At 44.7% G+C, this 22,909-nt stretch overlaps 1 protein-coding gene across 1 annotated transcript in view; it reads right to left on the bottom strand.

Moving 5' to 3' along the window:
- Nucleotides 1-22,909, bottom strand: part of LOC115075853 (FXYD domain-containing ion transport regulator 3-like) — a 50,028-nt gene that overhangs the window by 12,996 nt on the left and 14,123 nt on the right. Inside the window, exons 4-6 of the mRNA XM_029576710.1 lie at nucleotides 16,685-16,708; nucleotides 7,663-7,737; nucleotides 873-909 (exon numbers count right to left, since the gene is read on the bottom strand). Coding sequence (XP_029432570.1) covers nucleotides 873-909; nucleotides 7,663-7,737; nucleotides 16,685-16,708 — 136 coding nt within the window. The remainder of the gene's footprint in view (nucleotides 1-872; nucleotides 910-7,662; nucleotides 7,738-16,684; nucleotides 16,709-22,909) is intronic.

Here is a 22,909-nt window from a genome sequence, read left to right as displayed (position 1 = left end):
GATCTGGAATCAAAATCACTTTGTATAGTGTCTAAACTAGATAAGTAGAGTTTCTATACTGAAATTCTTTCTGAAACCATATTGCTGAAAATCTAAAATAGAATTCAGTTGGTTGTTTTAACACCACAGATTTAATTATTTTTATGAGATATGGTAATGTAGAAATTGGCCAATAATTAACAAAAATAGTGGGATTAAGTTTAGGGTTTTTTCAATAATGGGTGAACTGTCTTTTTTAGGTCTTTGGGAAATCGCTCTTCAAGTAGAGAGATACATTCACAAGTGATGTAATCAATGGGGCAAGATCTTCTTTACAGGCTTGAAAAAGCACAGTTGGACATAGGTTTCAAAAATGATTGATTCAACTTAGAAATGACCTGGAAAAGCTCAGTGATAGTTGTGGGTGAAAACTTATTGTGTGAGTTGGGTTTAGGTAAGTCTGATTGAAAACTACGACTCAAACTTGTAATCTTATTATAAAAGAAGAAGCCAGCAAAGCATGGGGCAGGTCTGATTGAGAAGAAAAAACCCCACAAACACAGTTCTCAGCATGATTACATCAAGAAGAGCCGGTCAAGAATAATTCAACACACCTTGAATCCCATTCTAATATAATTTTTTTCTTATACCAGCTCTGCCGGAAGGCAGTACAATATATCTAGCACCCGTTCCACTATATGGCTTTTCCACATTTGGGATATTGGCTGTCAACTTGACAGCTAACTCCAGCTGGTTCGTGCTTTTGCAAGGGGGTTCCCCATTCCTAGGCTGAGGACTGTCCTGTTGCAGTAGTGTCCCTTCCCTCAGTGACAGAAAAGCACGACAAAAACCTCAGAGAGTTGCATGTTGACAAAATAGAATGAAAAACCCACCTGTTCTTCTGGTTAAACTTGCAACGGCACTTGCCACCTAAAAGTAAAAAAAAATATTTAATACACAGCAGCAATGTCTTGTAGCAGAGTTGAAAGCTCCTGACCTGATGGGAGTGGGTTCCTCCAATGTAACCTAGTTCTTTGAGATAAGATGTTATTCATCTATCTACTGGAAGAGAAACTTGGCTGAAGGTATCATGTCCTTCTGAAGGCACGCTACACACATGCATCTGTGGTACACTGCTTCACGGCTAGTCTTAAAATTCATAAGCAGCAGCATCAGGTCTTAAAATCCTGTCATTCTTTTCTGAGCCAGGCTGCTCTGGGATCTCTCTGAACCTGGGTGATGTAAACACTGTCTTTCCAGCATCCCCAGCACCCACCAATCTGAGCAGCAGAAGCAGTATCCAGGAACAGCATCTGGACCTGCAGCATTTATAACTTCTTCACAATTTGTATAGCAGAACACAGTTAAGGACTGGTTGGCCTATGCACTCCAACCAGTTGTCCTCTCTGGTTATCTATGACTTTGGATAGATAAGCATATACATTTCTCCATTGCCCCTTGTCTTTCACTTAACCCTGTTCCCACCACTGTTGAGGCTTGCCCAGAATCCACCCACCACTCTCAACTCAAAGTACTTCAAAATCCTCTTCTCTCCTTGGGGCAGATGCAATAAAAACGGGCACTTGTAAGGATCACCCATTGTCTTAATGTGTACACATCCACATCCCCTGTACATGTATGTATTTGATTCAACCGGGAAAGGTATCCAACTGTATGCCATGGAAACACCCCAATGAAATATTTAAATAAGAGGTAACATTAAAAAGGACGTGTTTAAAGAGAATTGTGCATCTGTAGTGCCCAATAGTTTATTGCGTTGGGTGACCAATTGCAATGAGCGCTCAATACGAGTGTCCATTTTCATCATAATTCACTTCAGTAACCTCAGCAAAAATATTAGACATCCCTTGCTATGGACATTTAAATTGTGTGGCCATAAGAAAAGTAGGTTTCTTTTAATCAAGTCAAAATATACATTTTTTTTCTCCACTGCAAGCAGAAAATTAAAGTGTCACAACCTTACTAAAGAGGACACACTTATCACAACACAGGGAACACTATCTTTTTTTTTTGTGTGAGCTCTTGACTGCGAGTTGACTTTACTCCACCTCCAAGGCTGGAGTAAATTTGTCACGTTAAAAAGTGTGCATTGGGTTCCCAGCACCTTCCTGCATTGGGAGTGGGGGCCAATAGCCTCACCTTCATGTGATGGGCACTATGGGCTATGCATTTGTTAGGGCACGAGTTTTGGACATGCTAATCTCCTTACTGCATCAAGTGCTAGTCTAGCGCTTCCTAAACGTGTGCCCAACTGTGCGTAAATCCATGCACTAGGCTGGGCTCACTTTACATCGGCCCCCTTGTGTTTCTGCTGAGGCTAGAGAGGAGATCATGAAGGCAAATAAGAACCAATTGGTCCATCCAGTCTGCCTAGCTATTCCTGTCATGCTCTAGGACTTCTTATATTAACATCCCACACCCCCCCCCCTACGAAGCAAAAATAAATGAAAGGTGGAGAAAAAGCCAGCACTTCCCCTATTTCTGTCTCACCCCTCCTTAGCCTAGCCTGGATCCTGCACTTTGTTTTTGTGCCTCTTCCATGTTAACGTCTCTTCAGCTGCAGAAACGTACGTATTTCATTCACCAGAAGAGGTATCCAACTAAATGCCATGGAAACACCAATTTTTGGTTCTCCCCCAAAAAAACCCTAATTAGCTGGAAAATAAATAGCTACATTGACAAATTTTAAACACCTGCAAATCATAAACCTTAAATATATCGCAGCTGTTCCCTGTAGAATGCTACTCCTTCCCCAAATCAGTTTTTGCCATCTTCCTCTTTGGGTCTTACAAGTCTCAGATTTAACAAAATACCCAACACCCCCTCCCTCCCACTCTTACCACTATCAAAAACTAATAATGCTAGCGTCCTAATATTGGGCAGTCAGCCACATGAGTGTCGATGTTCAGGCTGTACCTATGGCTGCTCCATACAGATTACCAGATACTTTCTACACACACTGTCTTCTTTTCTCTAGGGATAGACTGTTCAAAATGAAATAGGAAATGTTGTTGACATGTCCCATTCATTTCAATTTTGAAATGAAAGAAAAAATGAAATCAAAATGGTCGCCTCCTTTTTGTTTCGTCTCGCCACCAGAGTCACATCTATCCCATTGGTCAACATGATCTGAGTTCAGAAAGGCACAGACACTGCTGCTACTGCAGCCCAATGGAGGAAAAACAGGAAAGGAGGGGCTGAGTTAGGGAGCAGGGTAGCTCCCCCTCCCCTCCTATTCCCTACAAGACATGAAGGGAGGGGCTGACTGACAGCTCGATACAGTAAAGTGGGGCCGCGGTTACCCCGCTCCTAACCCGCTTTCTACTCACTTTCCAGCCGCGTTAGCCCTTCCTGCGATACACTATCCCCTTTAACCCATCCTTACCGCCTCTTTAAATCCCCGGGTAACCCCTTCCGCACGCGGCATGTATATCAGATGTAAATGATCGAATTAGCTATTCCCTCCCATACAGTAACACGCGCCCCGACTATCGCTATTTTACCCTGCCATTTTGCCCCACGTTTAACTTGCTAACTTATCGCCTACCCTTACCCCTGCGTTAGAGGTAGGGGTAATGGTAGACGGCAAACTTTCCCCCAAAAGGAAACCTCTAAAAACCTAAAATCCCCTCCTCCCGAAGCGATTCGACATTACTTTGTTTTCTTACCTTTTGTTGCTTTTCAGCCCCTTCCCTTCTTTGCCGCCCTCCGGAGGGGGCAGCCGGCGGTGAAAGCGGCTCACAGCGGTCCCCCCCGCGCAGGTCCCAGTTCTCCTGGCTCGGCAACAGCAGTACAACAGCTAGGGCTCCATCTACCCCAATCCTTCCTTCCTTCCTGGCTCGGCCAAATTGTGAAGCGGCTTGCAGTGTGTGTCCCCCCCCGCGCAGGTCCCGGTTCTCCTGGCTCGGCGTGAGGTGAGAGCCCACTGTTCTGTGCCCTCTCCGGCACGAGCGGAGCGAAGCGTTCTTTCGTTGGCCGGAGCGCCCGTCAATTTGGGCGCTCCGGCCAACGAAAGCACATAGATGGGCGCACGTGACGCACGCCGTGACGTCCAGCGCGCCCGTCTATGTGCTTTCATTGGCCGGAGCGCCCAAATTGAAGGGCACTCCGGCCAATGAAAGAACGCTTCGCTCTGCTCGTGCCGGAGAGGGCACAGAACAGTGGGCTCTCACCTCACGCCGAGCCAGGAGAACCGGGACCTGCGCGGGGGTGGGGGGGTGGAGTAACGCTGCAAGCCGCTTCACAATTTGGCTGAGCCAGGAAGGAAGGAAGGATTGGGGTGGATGGAGCCCTAGCTGTTGCCGAGCCTGGAGAACCGGGACCTGCGCGGGGGGGACCGCTGCGAGCCGCTTTCGCCGCCGGCTGCCCCCACCGGAGGGCTGCAGAGAAGGGAAGGGGCTGAAAAGCAACAAAAGGTAAGTTGGCACATGTCGAGCCGCTTTGGGAGGAGGGGATTTTCGGTTTTTAGGTTTTCCTGGGTTAAAGTTGGGATCCACTTCCTGGTGCCTGTCATTTCAAATGTCATTTGAAATGACAGGTACCAGCGCACACAGGATACTGTGTGCGTTAGGCCCCCGCAACCCAGTAAAATGGGTTGCGGGGGCCTAACGCTTCGCCTAACGCTTTGCAGACGCGGCTTGCATTTGCAAGCAATTTAAATAGTGTATCGAGCGGTATGTGATCAGAACAGTGCATGGGGCAAACGAGGGTGCGCCCGGCACTGCCACACTCTTTCTAACGAGGCATTACTGTATCGACCCGTTAGGGAGCAGGGTAGCTCCCCCTCCCCTCCTATTCCCTACAGGACATGAAGGGAGGGGCTGAGTTAGGGAGCAGGGTAGCTCCCCCTCCCCTCCTATTCCCTACAGGACATGAAGGGAGGGGCTGAGTTAGGGAGCAGGGTAGCTCCCCCTCCCCTCCTATTCCCTACAAGACATGAAGGGAGGGGCTGAGTTAGGGAGCAGGGTAGCTCCCCCTCCCCTCCTATTCCCTACAAGACATGAAGGGAGGGGCTGAGTTAGGGAGCAGATTGTTTCTATTCCAGCCTCTATCTCACCTAGAGAAAGTGGTAGAGGAAGGAGTGATGGGATAAACTCTGAAAGGGAAGAAAAATGAGAATGTGTGTTTGATAGAATTAGGGACGCACGTGGAAGAGAGAAAACTGATGCATGCACCCCTTTCTCCAGTCCTCACTAAATTTTACAATGACCACTCACAATGTTTGCAGAGAGGTAGCTGGGTGGGGAGGGTTTACTGCTTCAGACTATATACACTGCACACTCAGAGCTTGTGCAAGAGTATTAGGTGCTCTAGGCCAAACTGGTGTCTGCTCCAGCACAGTAGTGCTCCTTACAGCTGGTGGCGTGCGCTCCAGCACGGTGCTGCTCCTTACTGCTGGTGGCGTGCGCTCCAGCACAGTAGTGCTCCTTACTGCTGGTGGCGTGCGCTCCAGCACAGTAGTGCTGATCCTTACTGCTGGTGGCGTGCGCTCCAGCACAGTAGTGCTCCTTACTGCTGGTGGCGTGCGCTCCAGCTCAGTAGTGCTCCAGCTCAGTAGTGCTCCTTACTGCTGGTGGCGTGCGCTCCAGCACAGTGCTGATCCTTACTGCTGGTGGCGTGCGCTCCAGCACAGTAGTGCTCCTTACTGCTGGTGGCGTGCGCTCCAGCTCAGTAGTGCTCCTTACTGCTGGTGGCGTGCGCTCCAGCACAGTAGTGCTCCTTACTGCTGGTGGCGTGCGCTCCAGCACAGTAGTGCTCCTTACTGCTGGTGGCGTGCGCTCCAGCACAGTAGTGCTCCTTACTGCTGGTGGCGTGCGCTCCAGCACAGTAGTGCTCCTTACTGCTGGTGGCGTGCGCTCCAGCACAGTAGTGCTCCTTACTGCTGGTGGCGTGCGCTCCAGCTCAGTAGTGCTCCTTACTGCTGGTGGCGTGCGCTCCAGCTCAGTAGTGCTCCTTACTGCTGGTGGCGTGCGCTCCAGCTCAGTAGTGCTCCAGCTCAGTAGTGCTCCTTACTGCTGGTGGCGTGCGCTCCAGCACAGTAGTGCTCCTTACTGCTGGTGGCGTGCGCTCCAGCTCAGTAGAGCTCCTTACTGCTGGTGGCGTGCGCTCCAGCACAGTAGTGCTCCTTACTGCTGGTGGCGTGCGCTCCAGCTCAGTAGTGCTCCTTACTGCTGGTGGCGTGCGCTCCAGCTCAGTAGTGCTCCTTACTGCTGGTGGCGTGCGCTCCAGCTCAGTAGTGCTCCTTACTGCTGGTGGCGTGCGCTCCAGCACAGTAGTGCTCCTTACTGCTGGTGGCGTGCGCTCCAGCTCAGTAGTGCTCCTTAATGCTGGTGGCGTGCGCTCCAGCTCAGTAGTGCTCCTTACTGCTGGTGGCACCCATTCCAGTACAGTAGTGCTCCTTACTGCTCGTGGCGTCTGCTCCAGCACCGTGCTCCTTTTTTTGGTGGCATTGGCTCTGGCACAGAATCCCCTGAATCTCTTCCCTTACGCTCTGCCCAGCATCCCCCCTGCTCTCTTCCCCTCACATCATTCTCCTCCTTCCCCCCTACACTATACTGAGCATTACTCCAATCTTTGCCCTCTTCCTACCATGCCAGCATCCTCTCTCACAATCTACCCTCATCCACCTAGCATCCTCTTCAACACCTTTCAAACTGCTCAGCACATACTCTCTCCTCCACCCCCCACCTATTTAGTGCCTGCTAGTGGAAGAAGTTTGCTTTGCTGTTAATGAGATCTAATTAGTTTAATATAGTACAAACATAATTTAATAAAAGTAATAAAGGCATGACATTATTATAACTTAAAAGCAAACACTCCCTTTTCAATACCTACTAGATATAACTAATTAATTGGTAGAGAGGTTAAGAATTAGTTCTGGCAGAGGTTAAGGATCACATCCATACAGACCAATGGCCATATTTTTGAGACCAGATTATACTTGTGTCTACTTATAGTTTAGAAACAGCAGCATTATGTTTTAAAAATAAAACTACCCCAGCTTGTGGTGTTGTGTATAAGGCGAGGGCACACTTTTTTTTCACTTTGCCGTAAATGCCAAATTTCCTGGCTATGGTTCTGCTTGCCAACATTAAAAAAGACAAAACCTGGCTGCCATTTTTAAATAGCTTGTACAGCCCTCCCTCCTCGCCCCGGACTCCCTCAAACCTTATGATGGGTCGGCTTCAGGTGCTTCTGTCCCACCTGTGCCATTTCTTATAAAGGTGCCGGCACCATTTGATTGTATAATAAAGCCAGCGCCATTATGGTGAAATGGAACTGGTGGGGCAGGTGCAACCAAGATTACTTCTGCCCCTACGGGACTTACCCCATTGGACAACCTTTGAGTGGGCTAAGTTATAGCCCAAAGGTGATATTTTAAAATGGTGGCCAGGGTCTGGTTGTATTGCACTCTGATTTTCTAATGTGTGCTATTTTATAATAAACAAAAAAGGTTCTCTCCACACCCTCATTTATTCTTCCCTCTTTGGCCCTGACTGAGCAAACACAGGCCCCCTCCCTCCTCTCTTCACGTCCTTACCACTTCACACTGTCTGTCCCAAGCATTTTTACAGAAGAGCTGGCATGCAGAATGGATCAGCCATGCTTCTCTGTAAAACCCCCACAGCTGGGCTGAAACTTAGACCAACCACTGTTACTTACTCAGCAGGACAATAATTCCCATGAGGCACAGCACAGCTGCACAGATCAGTCCTCCAACCCGCAGGGCATGGTAATCTGCGGAGAGGGAAGGGGCAGAATGAGTGAGAAGATCAGCAGCACAAATGGATGCCATAAAATTGCACAACAAGATTTAGTTCCAAAACTGACTGAAATATCTGCATGCCAATTTTTTTGGGGAAAAAACCCCCCTCAGATCTGTTTCTAGCAAATTCCCCCTCTTTTTCACCATTTATTATTTATTTATTCTAAAATACTAATATTCTGCTACTTCCAAGGAATATGTTCAGCACGGATTACAAATGAAAATCCACAATGAAACACAATAAAAACATTACAAACAGCAGAAAAGAAACACATATAAAGCAAACATGGATATTTGGTGGGAATCCTAGTGGCCTTGCTGATTTTAACTATTGTTTTTTCTCTTTTTGCTCAGTTAAATCGATAGATATAAAGAAAACTATTCCCTACCTACTTGGAGCTGCTCTCCACAGGGCAGCACTGGGCACTGTATCAAGAACAGCTTCACTCTATAGCAGTTGGTAAACATCGCCTACTCTTGCTTCTGCTTCTTGGAGAGGAGCAGGAGGAAGCCTAAGTGTTCTGATTACAGAAGTCCTCAGACTTAAGACACAGTTTTCAGGAATCGTAAGTGGACACACGTAAACTGAAACAGATTTTACCATAAAGGAGCATTCAAAATGGTAAAAAGACCAAATGATTGCCAGTTAAGAGAGGACGTGAAAGAGGCTACTGAAAACAAGTGAGCATCTTTCAAAACCTGGAAGGTAGGACCCAATGAAGAAAAAGAGTGATAAAAGCAGTACTAATACAGGTGAAAAGAGGATTTGAAGAGAAGGCTATCAGAAGGCAAAAACTCAAAATAAAAAATTGTTCAAGTATATTGTATTTGAAACCAAAATTTTGCAAGGGAGTCAATTGCACTGCTAAATGAACGCGGGATAAGTAAGATGCTTTCAGAGAAGACAAGGCCATAGTGAAAAACTAAATTCTTTACTTCTCTCTTTACTGAGGAGGGTATCAGGGAGACACCTATAATCAGATGCATTATTTGAAGACAATAATTCAAATGAACCAAATCAAGCCATAGAGAGCCAGGAAAACATAAAACAGAGCAAAATCAATAAACTAGAGTAATAAACCAAAAGAACATAAGATTTGCTCTACTGGGTCAGACCACAAGTCCATTAAGCCCAGTATCCTGTTTCCAACAGTGGTCAAACCAGGTCACAAGCACCTAGCAGGATCCCAAGAGGTAGATAGATTTCAAGCTGATTATCTCAGTGACAAGCAGTGGATTTCCCCAAATCCAGCTTAATAATGGTTTATAGACTTTTCTTCCAGGAATTCATCCAAGCCTTTAAGCCCAGGTAACTAACAGCTTTCACCACATCCTCCAGCAACAAATTACAGAGCTTAATTATGTATTGAGTAAAAAAAAATGTATCCTATTCGTCTCAAGTGTATCACCTAGTAACTTATTTATTATTTATTTATTTGCTTTTTTATGCTGACATTCAATTCAAAATATCACAGCGGTTTACATTGAAACAAATTGTCAACAAATATTATTGAAGACCTAATACAGTATAACGGTTGAAAAACAGCATGTGGAATAAGGAAAAAATAACTTCATTGTATGTCCCCTAGTCTTTGTACTTTTTGAAAAAGTAAACAACCAATTTGTGTTTACCTGTTCTACTCCACTCATTTTATAGACCTCTGTCATATCTCCCCTCAGCCAACGCCACTCCAAGTTGAAAAGTCCTAATCTCTTTAGCCTTTACGCAGGGAAATAGTTCCATCCCCTTTACCATTTTGGTCACCCTTCTCTGTACCTTCTCCAGTGCAACTATAACCTTTTTGAGATGTAGTGACCAGAATTGTAGTGACCTGAAAAAACTCAAGCCACTACTACACTCCCAAGATTTCCGCACTGTGATCCAGGCGTCCCTTCTCTCAAAGCTTGACTACTGTAACTCTCTCCTTCTAGGACTCCCTAACGCTACAATCAAACCCTTACAAATATTGCAAAATGCTTCCGCCAGAATCATCCGTAATGCTCGGAAATCAGACCACATCACCCCAAGCCTTAAGGACCTTCATTGGCTCCCCATACCCTATAGAATAACTTACAAAACTCTTACCATTATACACAAATGTATTCACTCTCACAATTCCCTTTGGCTTGACACACCATTCAGTGCTGTTCATCATAACTGACCCACAAGAACTGTCCTTAAAGGCACTTTGCATGTGCCTTCTCTAAAAATGGCACACCTTTCCTCCACCAGAAACCGCGCCTTATCTATTGCTGGCCCAATACAATGGAACACTCTGCCCACGACTCTCCGCTTGGAAACCTGTGCAATCAAATTCAAAAAGAGACTTAAGACATGGCTCTTTCGGCAAGCCTTTCCCCACTAGTCTCTCTTCCCTCCCTCTTTCATCCCCTTTCGCTGCCCCACTTCTCCTCCTTCAAGTATCCTATCACTGCCTGATCCCTTTTCTCCACCCTCCAGAACCCCGTTCCCATTCCATGCCTATCCCATTTCCCTGCTCTATCCTGCTCAGTCCCTGGTATACTTTACTGCTCTCTGCAGTGAAACGCTCAAACCAGCCCTCTACCTGGAACTCTTCTTTCCTCATTACCGAGATACTATCTTGAAATACTATTTAGTCTGATACAGTATTTTTTAACTTAGTCACTATTTGTAATTTATTGCTCATGCAGTCGTTATGTTGAAGTTGTGTTAGTTACACCTTGTTATACTCATGAGACACTTTTTGTTGTTTATTTCTGAACTGTATTTCTGTGCTTCACTTTGTCGCCCCATCCCTCTTCCCTGTTATAATGTAATTTCAATACCTTTTGTTATAATGTGAACCGGCGTGATGTACCTTTACGAACACCGGTATAAAAAAGCTAATAAATAAATAAAATAAATTGCACACAGTATTCAAGGTGTAGACTCACCATGGAGCGACACAGAAAGAAGCATGACATTTTCTGTTTTATTCTCCATTCCTAGCATTTGCTTTCTTGGCCACTGCCACACAACTGAGCTCATGATTTCAACATTTATTATCCATGATGACTAGATCCTTTTCCTGGGTGGTGACTCTCAATATGGAACCTTGCATTGTCTAGCTATAATTTGGGTTGCTCTTCTCTGCATGCATTACTTTGTACTTGTCCACATTAAATATTGTCTGTCATTTCAGTGCCCAAGTTCCCTTGCAATTTGCACAATCCCAGAATTCTGAAAGAACTAAAAAATGAAACTGCAGACTTCTTACTAATAATTTTTAGCGTCTCATTCAAATCTGGTACCAGAGGATTGTAAGGTGGCAACGTAATGCCCATGTTAAAAAGGGCTCCAGGAATGATCCAGAAAACTACAGACTGGTGAGCCTGGTATTGGTGCTAGGCAAAATGGTAGAAGCTATTTTGAGAGACAAAACTACTGGCCATATGGATAGACAGACAAAATATATATTTAGCAAAAGGAAGTCTTGCCTTAAAATTTTTAGAATTTTTTAAGGCGTTAATAAGCATGTGGACAAGGGCAAGTTGGTTGATATAGTGTATCTGGATTTTCAGACAGCATTTGACAAAGTCCCTTATGAGAAACTCCTCAAGAATGTGCCTCCAATTCCGTGATTGTTCAATGTCCTATTGTGGATTGGCAACTAGCCAAAGGATAGGAAAGAGTAGAACTGAATGGTCATTTCTATCAATGAAGAAAGGCAAAGAGTGGCGTAGCCCAGGGATCTGACATTATCTGGGAGTCACAGGATTCAACGAGTGGAGTAGCCCAGGGACCTGATGTGATCTGGGAGTCACAGGATTCAACGAGTGGCGTAGCCCAGGGATCTGACATTATCTGGGAGTCACAGGATTGAAAGAGTGGCATACCCCATGGATCTGTACTGATCTGAGAGTCACAGGATTCAATGAGTGGAGTAGCCCAGGGATCTGTACTGATCTGGGAGCCACAGGATTCAAAGTGTGGAGTAGCCCAGGGATCTGTACTGATCTTTGAGCCACAGGATTCAACGAGTGGTGTAGCCCAGGGACCTGACGTGATCTGGGAGTCACAGGATTCAACGAGTGGAGTAGCCCAGGGACCTGACGTGATCTGGGAGTCACAGGATTCAACGAGTGGAGTAGCCCAGGGACCTGACGTGACCTGGGAGTCACAGGATTCAACGAGTGGAGTAGCCCAGGGACCTGACGTGACCTGGGAGTCACAGGATTCAACGAGTGGAGTAGACATGAGGATTCTCTGCTCCTGGGGGCCACCCCACTTTATCCACCCCAATCCAATATAACTGGACCCCTTAATAGTGTACAAGTGAAAGAAATTGGGTCATGCAGATGATGAAGTGGGGTGCAGACAGAGTTGCTCAGGAAGACCCATTTTTTAAAATCTCCCCTTCATGAATCCTATCCCTCAAATCTTTTTAGCTGGGCTAGTGGTAGCCATGGTGCCCCCCCCCCAAACACAAAACACACCACATTTTAATCCAAACAAACTTGTTGTTTTCTGGGGTTATCAGCGAGCAACTATTTATAATAGAATAGAGGATATACTTGGGGAATCTCCCCCCTCCCCCCTCCCCCAGATGTCACTGTTCCTGTATTGAACACACTACTAAGGAACCATCCATTCCCCTTCAGCCCTTACCACTTGGATGCTTCAATATTATTTAGCCCAGCCATTTTGGGACTCTGGGATCAGTTTGAAGAATCCGTTGAACAGTAAGGATGTTTAAGTAAGTTTTACACTCTGGCAAGGCCTCCCAGCTTCACCCAGATGGAGTTTCATTTAGATCTGACACCTCATCATGCACTTCCTGCCAGAGGGTCCTTCTACTAATTTACAGAAAAGAGATTTGTACCCTTGATACCTTTTTGGGATGAAAGGGATCTCACCAGAGGACCAAAGACCTGTGAGCCCACTCTAAACCCGAGGTGGGCAAGCACCAGTGATGGTCCTGCTGCAAGAGACAGTGAAGGCAGAAGACATAGCCAGTTTAAACTTTAGATTTTTTGGACCTGAAAAGCGTGGGGAGGTCTTTAGATCCCCCTCTCCACTGGGATTGCAGTGCTGAGGTAGTCTGATTCCACTTCACTTTTTCCCATGAGAAGTCCTCCCAGAAATATCAACTAAAGGAAGAACAAGATCGGGAAACCCCAACCAGATCTCTGCCATGGGACCAGGTCAGGTGGGACAGAGGAAAATATGACCCAAGGTAGATTTTTTGCTGTGAAGTTGGGGTCCCCTCCACTAGGATTCTGGATAGTCACTGGATGAGCTTTCTGTCATATCTCCCCCTCAGAGAGTAGGTATTTGGGAAATTACTTACCTGATAATTTTGATTTCCTTAGTGTAGACAGATGGACTCAGGACCAATGAGTTATGCTCCCCTGCTAGCAGATGGAGACAGAGTCAGGTTTCAAAGGTGACATCACCTTAGATGCACCCCTGCAGTGACCTCAGCCTTTCAGTTACGCTCTGTCTCCTAGCAGATGTGGATGTGCTTTCCCTATGGGGATCGCTGTACCCTTTTAGAAGAAGAAATTCTACTTTTAAATTGCAGAAAGATTGAGCCTCACTCTCCTGCGGTGATATCTAAAGGTCCCTTCCCCAGCTGAGAATTCCTGAGGTGATTTCTGAGATCCCTCAGAAGTGGGCCCTGGTCTGGTAGTTGGTTCCCGGCGTGGACCTTGCTGCTGAAGCAGCTGAAAGGCAAGGGGGGGGGGGGGGGGCCAGGAAGCCGAACGCAACAGAGACGGCCAAAGACCTCTCCCCCTGCAGCCGGAGACTGTCTCTGTACTCAGCAGGTAAGTGATGAGCCCAGGTAAGTGGGGGAAAAAAAGTACTCAGATGTTGGAGGAGTTTAGTAAGACTTCCTCTGGTCTCCCTGCTCGGTATGCCATACCGACGTTGTTCCCGATCCCGTTGTGGTAAAGGGAAGTGGGGTTGAGCGGCCCCCACTAGGCTAGGCCCTGCTTTAGGCTCGTTAGGCACACCATGTGGTAGGCCGCAGCAGCACCATCCTGCGCACATTTTTGTGCGTCTTCCATTGCCCACCATTTAGCATCAGTAGGCGTGATGTGTGCTGGCTCTGTGCGCATAATGCCACACAAAATCCGCACGTAAATCCGGCCGGATTTACGTGCGCCGGCACGCCTATTTTGCATAGGCCGCCGGCGAGCGCAAGTCCCAGGGCTTCGTACAAGAGGCGGGAGGGGGTGTGGTGCCAGCCCGGTGGCGTGGCCGAGGCCTCCGGACCAGCCCCTGGGTTGGGTGATGGCGCGCCAGCAGCCCGCTGGCACGCGCAGATTTACGCCTGCCTCGAGTAGGCGTAAATCTGCCGACAAAGGTAGGGGGGGTTTTAGATAGGGCCAGGGGAGGCGGAGGGAACAGGCAGCGCGCACGGGGTCGGCGCGCGCAGCTTGCACAAATGTGCACCCCCTTTGCGTGCGCCGACCCCAGATTTTATAAGATATGCACGTATCTTATAAAATCCAGCGTACTTTTGTTCTCGTGTGAGCTGTTTTTGAAAATGTACCCCACAGAGTTTAGATAAAGCCGGGTGCATGGGCTGTGTGTGCGTGCCTTGCTGTGGCCCGCATAGGCACCCGAAATCTGTGTACACAAATTCTTTTTTAAGAGCGAGCCGGTTGAACGTGCAGCTACCATCGCTAATGTCTCTGACAACAAAGAAACATAAGTACCATTCTCTTTGCGCTGTTTGTCATATTAGGGCTGCACAGTCTGACCTGGATTCTTACTTATGTCAGCACTATGAGGAGGCCCAGGGGGACTTGGCCTCCCCAGACTTACTAAGCCTGGCTCCTCCCAGTCAGAGGATGGGTCAGCCACATCCTTAACCAGAAGTACCCTGGATCAGATTAATCCCAGGGCTGGGTCTTCCATGGGAGAGGATAATCCAGCGGCACCTAACCCAATACTTTCTGGGCTAGGCATGGACCCAGCTGCCTTCTCTTGGGTGGAATTTTTTCAAGGCCTTCAAATCTTCATACAGGTGCAGTCTGCTTCACTTGCAAATCTCATCTTTGTGTCCCTTTCCTCACTCCAAATCACATCAAATCTTCACTGATGTGTACTGTGCTGTTTGTACCTCTGACTATGCATTTAAACTGCTCCCCAAAACCTCACCCCAAATTACTAGTTGCCCCTCATACAGTGGTATAAAAAGTTGACTAATATGTGTGCCTTCCAGAGCTCTCTCTCCTCCCCCCTCCAAAATGGGATTTGCAATTTTTAACACAAATCCCATTTCAGACATATCGATCAGCATAATGCCAGGAAAAAAAAAAAAGTACTTATTTCCGACGTTAAAAACGTGTGTTACACTGTTGCAAGCCATGCTAAGCACCCCTCATTTTAATTTATTCTGCCTTAACTCCACCCAAATTCCTCCCATTTGGGAAAAATTTAAAACTTGCATACACATCTCGCGATGCGTTATCACGGACATTAGGGACCTATCGCCTGTGATGAGGTCCTAACAAGATTTGATAATGACCCTGTTATCTGGGTATGTCTGCTTCTCCCTGTAACATACTTACTTCACCTGCCAAATTAGCTATTTATGCATATAACTAGTTATCTGGCTGAATGGCCGCCCTTCAGCGGGGCCAGAGATTCAGTCGCAGCTACTTAGCCAGTTAAGTCCTAACTAAATTAAATTAAAACACATAATCATACAAACACAAAATCAAAAGATACGACATGACATAGTCAGTATAGGCTTGTTGGAAAAAAAAAAGTTTTTAATAAATTTTCTAAAATTTTTATGTTCCCTTCTCTTCCCATTGTGTCGCATGAAGTGGAACAAAGTTGGTGAGAGCTCCTTGATAAGAAATTGGGAGCACTGGAAGTTGTAAGAAAGCGCCACTAGGATGCATCTCCTTGGCTTTCCCCCTATATTTGCCTGCATGGGTGGTGCACATCATGAAGGCCAGCAGCATCTCAATTAACGCTCCTGTGTTTTTAGAGAAATCTGCATGTATGTGTATATAACAATATAAATAAAGTGTGCGTGGGAGGGGAGGGACGCTTAAAATGATTTGTTCAGTTTCAATTATCAAAATCTCGGGATCTGAATTCTGGATCTTTTAAGTACATAGCAACACCTCTAGGGACTATCCAGAGTTAGCACCCTGGGTGGGTAAAAATGTATTTCATCACTCAGTGCTGACACCTGCTGGCCATGCTTAGTGCACACATGTAGTGGGGTCTGTGGCGCCTGGTCAAAGATTATCAGTCTAATTGCTGGGGAGTTAAAAGGTTCATGGCACCGTAGCCAATAGGAGGTTCTATTTGGAGGTAGAAGCCCAAAGAACAGGAGGAAGTTATTGGGCCAAACCCCCCCCCCCCTCCAAAAAAAAAAGATATTCCCAGTGTCCATGTGGGAACCATTTTAATAAGTAGAAAACCATTTCCTTTTCAAAAGAGATGGAAAACCTGGAAACCAGAGAGGAACTGAGCTTTGGCAAAACACTCTAAACCTAAAAAGTAAAGCCCAAATTTTATCATCAACCAGGGTAATGAAAGAAACGTATCCTCAGATTGCCAGTGCTATTCTGGACTGGTGCATACAGGATCTGTGCAGTTGTTCAGCTTGGAGAAACCAAGCTATTAAAAAGCAATAGTTCTTCAAAATGTAAACTACGTTTCATGCTCCTCAAGCAACAGTCGGAGCTACAGGCCTGGGGATTGTCTCTTTCTAAAAGGGAATCTCATTTGTTTAACACAGAATAAAGGTTTAACTATTTTATTGTGCTTTTAATAAAAGTGCATTAACAATCAATTCAGGATTATTTAGAAAGGAATTCCAAATCTAGGTATTCTGAGACCATGACAGAGCTGGACCTCTCCAACACTGACCATGGCATAATACAAATGTAAAAAGGCGAGGTGAATGGAAGGCAGGCTCTTACCATAGAAAAATCTGCTGTCCTCATCTGGAAAGGAGACAGAAAATAAAACAATTTAGTCACTGCACACACAGAAGGCTCCAAACACCTCCCCTACCCTCAAATCTTTGAGTCCAGCAGATGGAAAATGTAGCCCAGATCCTATAAACTGTCAGGGACCTTCTATTCCAGTGATTCTCAATCCAGCCCTTGGGGCTCACCCAGCCAGTCTGGTATTCAAGATCTCTCATGCATATCCATTATGAGTATTTGCATATAAGAAAACAATTATTGCAAATACATCTTTATATATACACATCTCAAGACACAGATTTAGAACCACTGCTCTGGTGATTGTATCTGCTCGAGAGAAACTAGAGTCCTTGTAGTTTGTCATCCTTTTTAAGCAAAAGAAACTTTATTGATAAAATTCACAAAAATATTAAAAAGCAATCATTTATTCCACTATAAACACCAGAAAGGGCAGTTCTAATACTAACCGAAATGACTGCAGTGTATCAGATACTTTGCAATTAAAACAAAGAGATCAATTACTTAACTGTTATAAGGAATTTTCATACTGAAGAGTTGAACCAAAAAAAAAAATCAAAAGCATCGGAGACTTCATTTAAGAAAATCAATTAAAAATCTGTTATTAGTGGCAGGGCTTTATAATAAACTTCTTATTCAGTCTCCATTCCCTATGCACAGTTTAATCAAATAGCTTAATTTGGTACTCTCTCGCAGACAGAGACCATTTTTTAAACTCCAAAAACTTTGACAGATAAAACAGAGTTTTACTGTGCAAAAACTGTAAAGAACAGCAACCAGCATAGTCTGGGCCCAGAAATAAGGGCAGGTAAAATGAGAATAATTCTGCAGGATTGGTGAGATTAGTTGCTAATGGCACATTGACCAGAGATTATTGAAAACATAAGGCAAAAACTCTCAGGAACTCCTGGTTCCAGTTAGAAATCAGTCATTAGGAGCCAACTGCACTGGATACAGCAGAAACATTGAACATGCAAGGTGACCACCATGAATGCAACAGAAACAGAAAAGCTGCTCTGGAAGCAGGACACTAATACAAAGCATTTACATATTGTAGATTAGCATATTAACATAGTGACATAGGCTGGGCCAGACCACTACCAATCCAGCTGGTTTCTGAGGTGTTATAGCCTGCAAGTACCAAGCCAGGTACATTTTCATTTATTAAAATTTATTAATCGCTTAACACTGCAATAGGTCTAAGCGAAATACAAAGGAACATTCATAAAGGATACAGAAAACAAAAACAAACAATATCTATATTAAAATTCAAGAAGTCATATAAAAAATAAATTAGAACAAGCAAAATAAAATCAACAATATGATAACTTAAGAAGTTTTTAAAAGGCCCCTGAAAAGTTTCGAGGACTCACATAGTCGCAAGCTCAATGGATAGGGAATTCAAGAGGGCTGGGCCTGCAACTGAAAAAGCGCATTCCCCATAATGTGAAGGAGCGCAACCTTTGGTGACAGACTATCTAAAAAAACCTCTTTCTGAAGAACGTAAACTTATGGAAGGCGGATATATTTTCAGTATGGCATTGGACCAAGGACAGGAGTGATTGTTGATGAGTTTGCAAATAGTCTTGCAAGTTTTGTATTTTTTTCCACTCGTTGATTGAGAGTCAATGCAGATTGATGTGATCATAACGCCTTAGGCCAGCAATGACATGGGCAGCAGAGTTTATAAGCAGTTGCAGTGTTTGTAATGTGGAATAAGGAAGGTCCAGTAAGAGGCTTTTGCAATAGTCAATGATTGTGAAGATGGTAACTTGAATCACAGTATGAAATTCAGAAGAATTGAGAAGCTTCTTAAGACCAGTTAGGACACATAATTTGAAGAAACCCTGTTTGACAACCGATTTGATGTGAGGGTGAAAAGATAAAGTGGAGTCTAACAGAACTCCCAAACTTTTAACATGATTTTTAATTGGAAATTAAATGTCTAGATGAATGGTCTTATCAGAAACAGTAGTGTAAGGACTGTGAATAGTAAGAAATTCTGTTTTGGACATAAGAAATTGCCATGCTGGGTCAGACCAAAGGTCTATCAAGCCCAGCATCCTGTTTCCAACAGAGGCCAATCCAGGCTACAAGAACCTGGCATGTACCCAAACCCCAAGAAGATCCCATACTACTGATGCAACTAATAGCAGTGGCTATTAATTGCATCAGTAGGAAACTTGATTAATAGCAGTTAATGGACTTCTCCTCCAAGAACGTATCCAAACCTTTTTTGAACCCAGCTACACTAACTGCACTAACCACATCCCCTGGCAACAAATCCCAGAGCTTAACTGTGCATTGAGTGAAAAAGAATTTTCTTTGATTAGTCTTAAATGTTCTACTTCCTAACTTCATGGAATGCCCCATGGTCCTTCTATTATCCGAAAGTGTAAATAACTGATTCACATCTACTCATTAAAGACCTCTCATGATTTTAAACACCTCTATCATATCCCCCTCAGCCGTCTCTTCTCCAAGCTGAACAGCCCTAACCTCTTCAGCCTTTCCTCATAGGGGAGCTGTTCCATCCCCTTATCATTTGGTTGCCCTTCTCCATCACAACTATAATCTTTTTTTGAAAGTTTATTGTGATGTAACCAGGGCTTAATGGTAGAAAAGTAAATGTTTAGGTGTTCCTCAGTGTTTTGCCAGGTGGAATGTAGTTGTAAAATGAACTGAAAGTCATCTGCATACACTTTGTAACTATATGAAAGATTATAAAGAATTTTGCAGATTGGAGTTAGGTAAATGTTGAAAAGTACAGCAGAGAGAGAAACTTTGTAGAACATCTGTGTTGATAGAAGAAAAAGAAAAGAAGACACGTCATTCTTGAAATTGATGAATTGTGATTGATTTGAAAGATAGGATTGAAACCATTTAAGAACACACCCTGCCAAACCTAATTTATGAAGATGGTAGAGAACAATGTCATGATAGACTGTCAATTCTTCTTCATAGTGTATCAGTGAGGGACAGTAGGGAGGATTCAGGGCAGAAACCAAAATTGATGAGTCTAAAAGTTCATGCTAATCGAGATGGTCAGTAAGTTGTTTCAGAATGGCATTCTCCAGTACTTTAGCTAAAAAAGGCAAAGATCAAATAGGCCTGTCGTTAGGAATCGAATTGTCCAAATTGCATTAAGTTTTAAGAAGTCTTCATACCTTATTCTGCTTCGGCCAATTGATGTGATACCTTCTCATAGGGCCAGCACAAAAGAGGTTGTTCTACACGAGTTTTTGACTACACATGCGTCTTACTTTGATGTAAAGAAAACTCAAGAACTTTACCTTTTTCTCTGCTGATCTTTTACAAGTGTAGCCCAGAATGTATATTATCCTTATGTGTAGGGACGGGCCACATGAGAAGATACAAATAACAATATGAATTACCTCTGGGTCTATTTCCTGAGAGGGGTAGAGATAATATCCTTATCACCCCGATACCACACCAATATTGATCTTTATAGCCCCTTACTTATTTAAGTACTTATAACATTTACTACACCCACAAGCACAGAGCAACCCTGTAATTTTGGCAGACCACCCCTGTGTTCTACATCATAGTATGGTTCAACATAAGCTTAACCAATAAAACTACCCTGTACCAGTCATGGTCAGTAAGAACCATAACAATGTTATATAGAGAAAGTACAGGTGATTGTAATAATTAAATCATTTACTATTATTATCATTAGCCAGAATATATCCAGCAAGAACCTCAATTCCAAACCTAGGTTTATCCTCAATATTTAAACAGTCACTTGACTGAAAGGTGCACACGAATAGGGAATTCAAAGAAGAGAAAAAGATATAATATCCCATAAAAATTAGGAAAGAAAAGTATGTCTGGTTAGGGACCTTGTAGAGATTGTTGAAGTTGCGGTGTTGGCCACAGGGTCGAGTAGAGTTTTGAAAGGAGGAAGATTGTCTCATATTCCTGGGGAGTTGCAACCCCCCACGAGGATGGTTTCAAGCAAGGCAGTGGGAAGAAAAATCTGATTACACTAACTATTGTCTGAAAGGCTGAGCCTCTTCTAAAGTCGGCTGAAACACACGCCAAAAAGGTAAGCCAACCCTCAGAAAGCCTCTTCTTAAAGGTTGCTTAGATTGTGAGCTAAATATTTTATAACTGTCTTGCAGAAGACCTTACAGTAGAGCAGAGCTTTCCAAACTTTTCATGTTGGTGACACACTTTTTAGACAAACATAATGTCGTGACACAGTAATTCAGTCTACCAGCAAACCAGAAGTTAAAGGTTAAACGAACAAAATGTATTTCAACAATTTATGTATGTTTCCTTAAATATATACATAAATAAAATGTTTCACAACACAACCTATCTCATAATAAATATTTGCAGGCTTCCACTTCCTCCATGCTGATCTCGTACATTGTGAGATCGGCATAGAGAAAGTGCTACTCTTGCACATTCCCAAAGATTACATGTGCCAATCACTAAAAGTAATTTTTTTTTTACCTTTGCTGTCTGATCTTAGTTTTCTAATCGGTTGGTCACAGGCTTTTTTTTCCACCTTTCCTTTCTTGTTTTTTTGCCAATTCCTTTTACAGGGTCTTTTTTTCTATTTCTTTCTCTCCATCTGTCTTCCCTCAAACACACAATCAGGTTCTCATTCTCACACGCTATCTCACACATTCTCACACACACAGGCTCTCACTCACATGCAATCTCACACATCCACAGCTCTCACTCTCACATGCCTCTCTCTCATACATACATACAGTCTCTCTCGTGCACATGCTGTCTCACTCTCACACACACAGGCTCTCTCACTCCTACATGCTCTCTTGCTCAAGCACAGGCTCTCACTGGCACATGCTGTCCCTCTGCACGGGTTGCCGAAGGATGGGCTCTTCAGAGGCCCTGATCTTCCCTGGCCGTGACATGGGATCTGCAGCGGCCCTGCTATCGGGTTTCCTCCTCTTCTCGGGCTGCCGCGACGTGGGATCCGCAGTGGCCCTGCTATCGGGTTTCCTCCTCTTCTCGGGCCGTCGCGACGTGGGATCCGCAACGGCCCATTAATGCTGCTCTTCTTCTATACGCAGCAGATGCTCCTCCTCCTTCCTGCCCACGCGGCTCCGGCAACGTTTTTCTTCCAGGGCTGCACAGGCAGGAAGGAGGAGGAGTGAACGTGACCCTTTTCTTCGGGCCGTGGTGATGTAAGCTCCACCACTGCCCGCCGATCTTCCTGCTATAGTTCCCTGCTTCCGCCGGCCCTGTGGACCGGGCGACACACCTCCACACTACAGGTGACACACTAATGTGTCCCGACACACACTTTGGAAAGCTCTGCAGTAGAGGATCCAGGCAGTGGGATGTTTGGAGGGGAAACTCATGCCCTATGCTGAAAGCTTCTGTCTTCCAAACTCGGCTTTCTGAGACTCTTGCAGGAAAGAACCTGGGATCTCCAAACACTGATCCCCACTTCTGCTAAAACAGAAGGGAACACACCACAAAACCCTCAGAAACTGCTCTGTCTCTGGGCAGGAAAAGGAAACGAGGACAGCAACAAACAATTTCTCTTTGTTAAGACAACTCTCAAAGGCTGAAACATCTGATGTTCCTCCTCAGTAATGGGTCCTGATTGGATATATGTCAGGCACTCTCTAGCCAATCGTAGGGCAGCTTAGTCTTGCAAACCTGTTTGATGGGCAGGTGCAGCAGTGAATCACCGAAGGCGGTTCACCGGGACCAAAACAATAACAGTTTTTCCAATGTCCTACAGGCCTGCATCCAGTGGGTTACTGCACTAAAGAAAGAACACACAGTCTGCTCATCTACACAAATGCCCTGGATAGTTTTTTGGCATTTGGAGGTCCTCTTCTGTATGAATACATAAAGGCTCTCTTTAAACATCCTACCCTGGATAGTGTTTGGGCATTCTGATAGATTCTCTCTCATTGAACGCCCTGCTCATCAGCAAATATGCCTTGGATGGTATTTGGGCATTTGGAGATCCTCTTCTATGTAAGTACTCTATCAATAAGTCTTTATCAGTGTCCAACTAGTCTTCAAGGTGCTTGAACAAGAATCTTCGGGGTGACCCATTGGAATTGGTGCATAGGAAAAGGTTGTTTCTTCTAGATGTGCAGCAGCAGTTGATAGGTAGGGAGAAGGGGGTCAGAATAAAGAACATTCTGGATGGCACATGTGGGAGAATTCTTTGATGATGTT

Source organism: Rhinatrema bivittatum, chromosome 14, assembly GCF_901001135.1.
Source record: "Rhinatrema bivittatum chromosome 14, aRhiBiv1.1, whole genome shotgun sequence".
NCBI classification, from domain to species: domain Eukaryota; kingdom Metazoa; phylum Chordata; class Amphibia; order Gymnophiona; family Rhinatrematidae; genus Rhinatrema; species Rhinatrema bivittatum.
The sequence above is the reverse complement of the archived record's forward strand: the minus strand, read 5'-3'. Positions and strand labels throughout refer to the sequence as shown.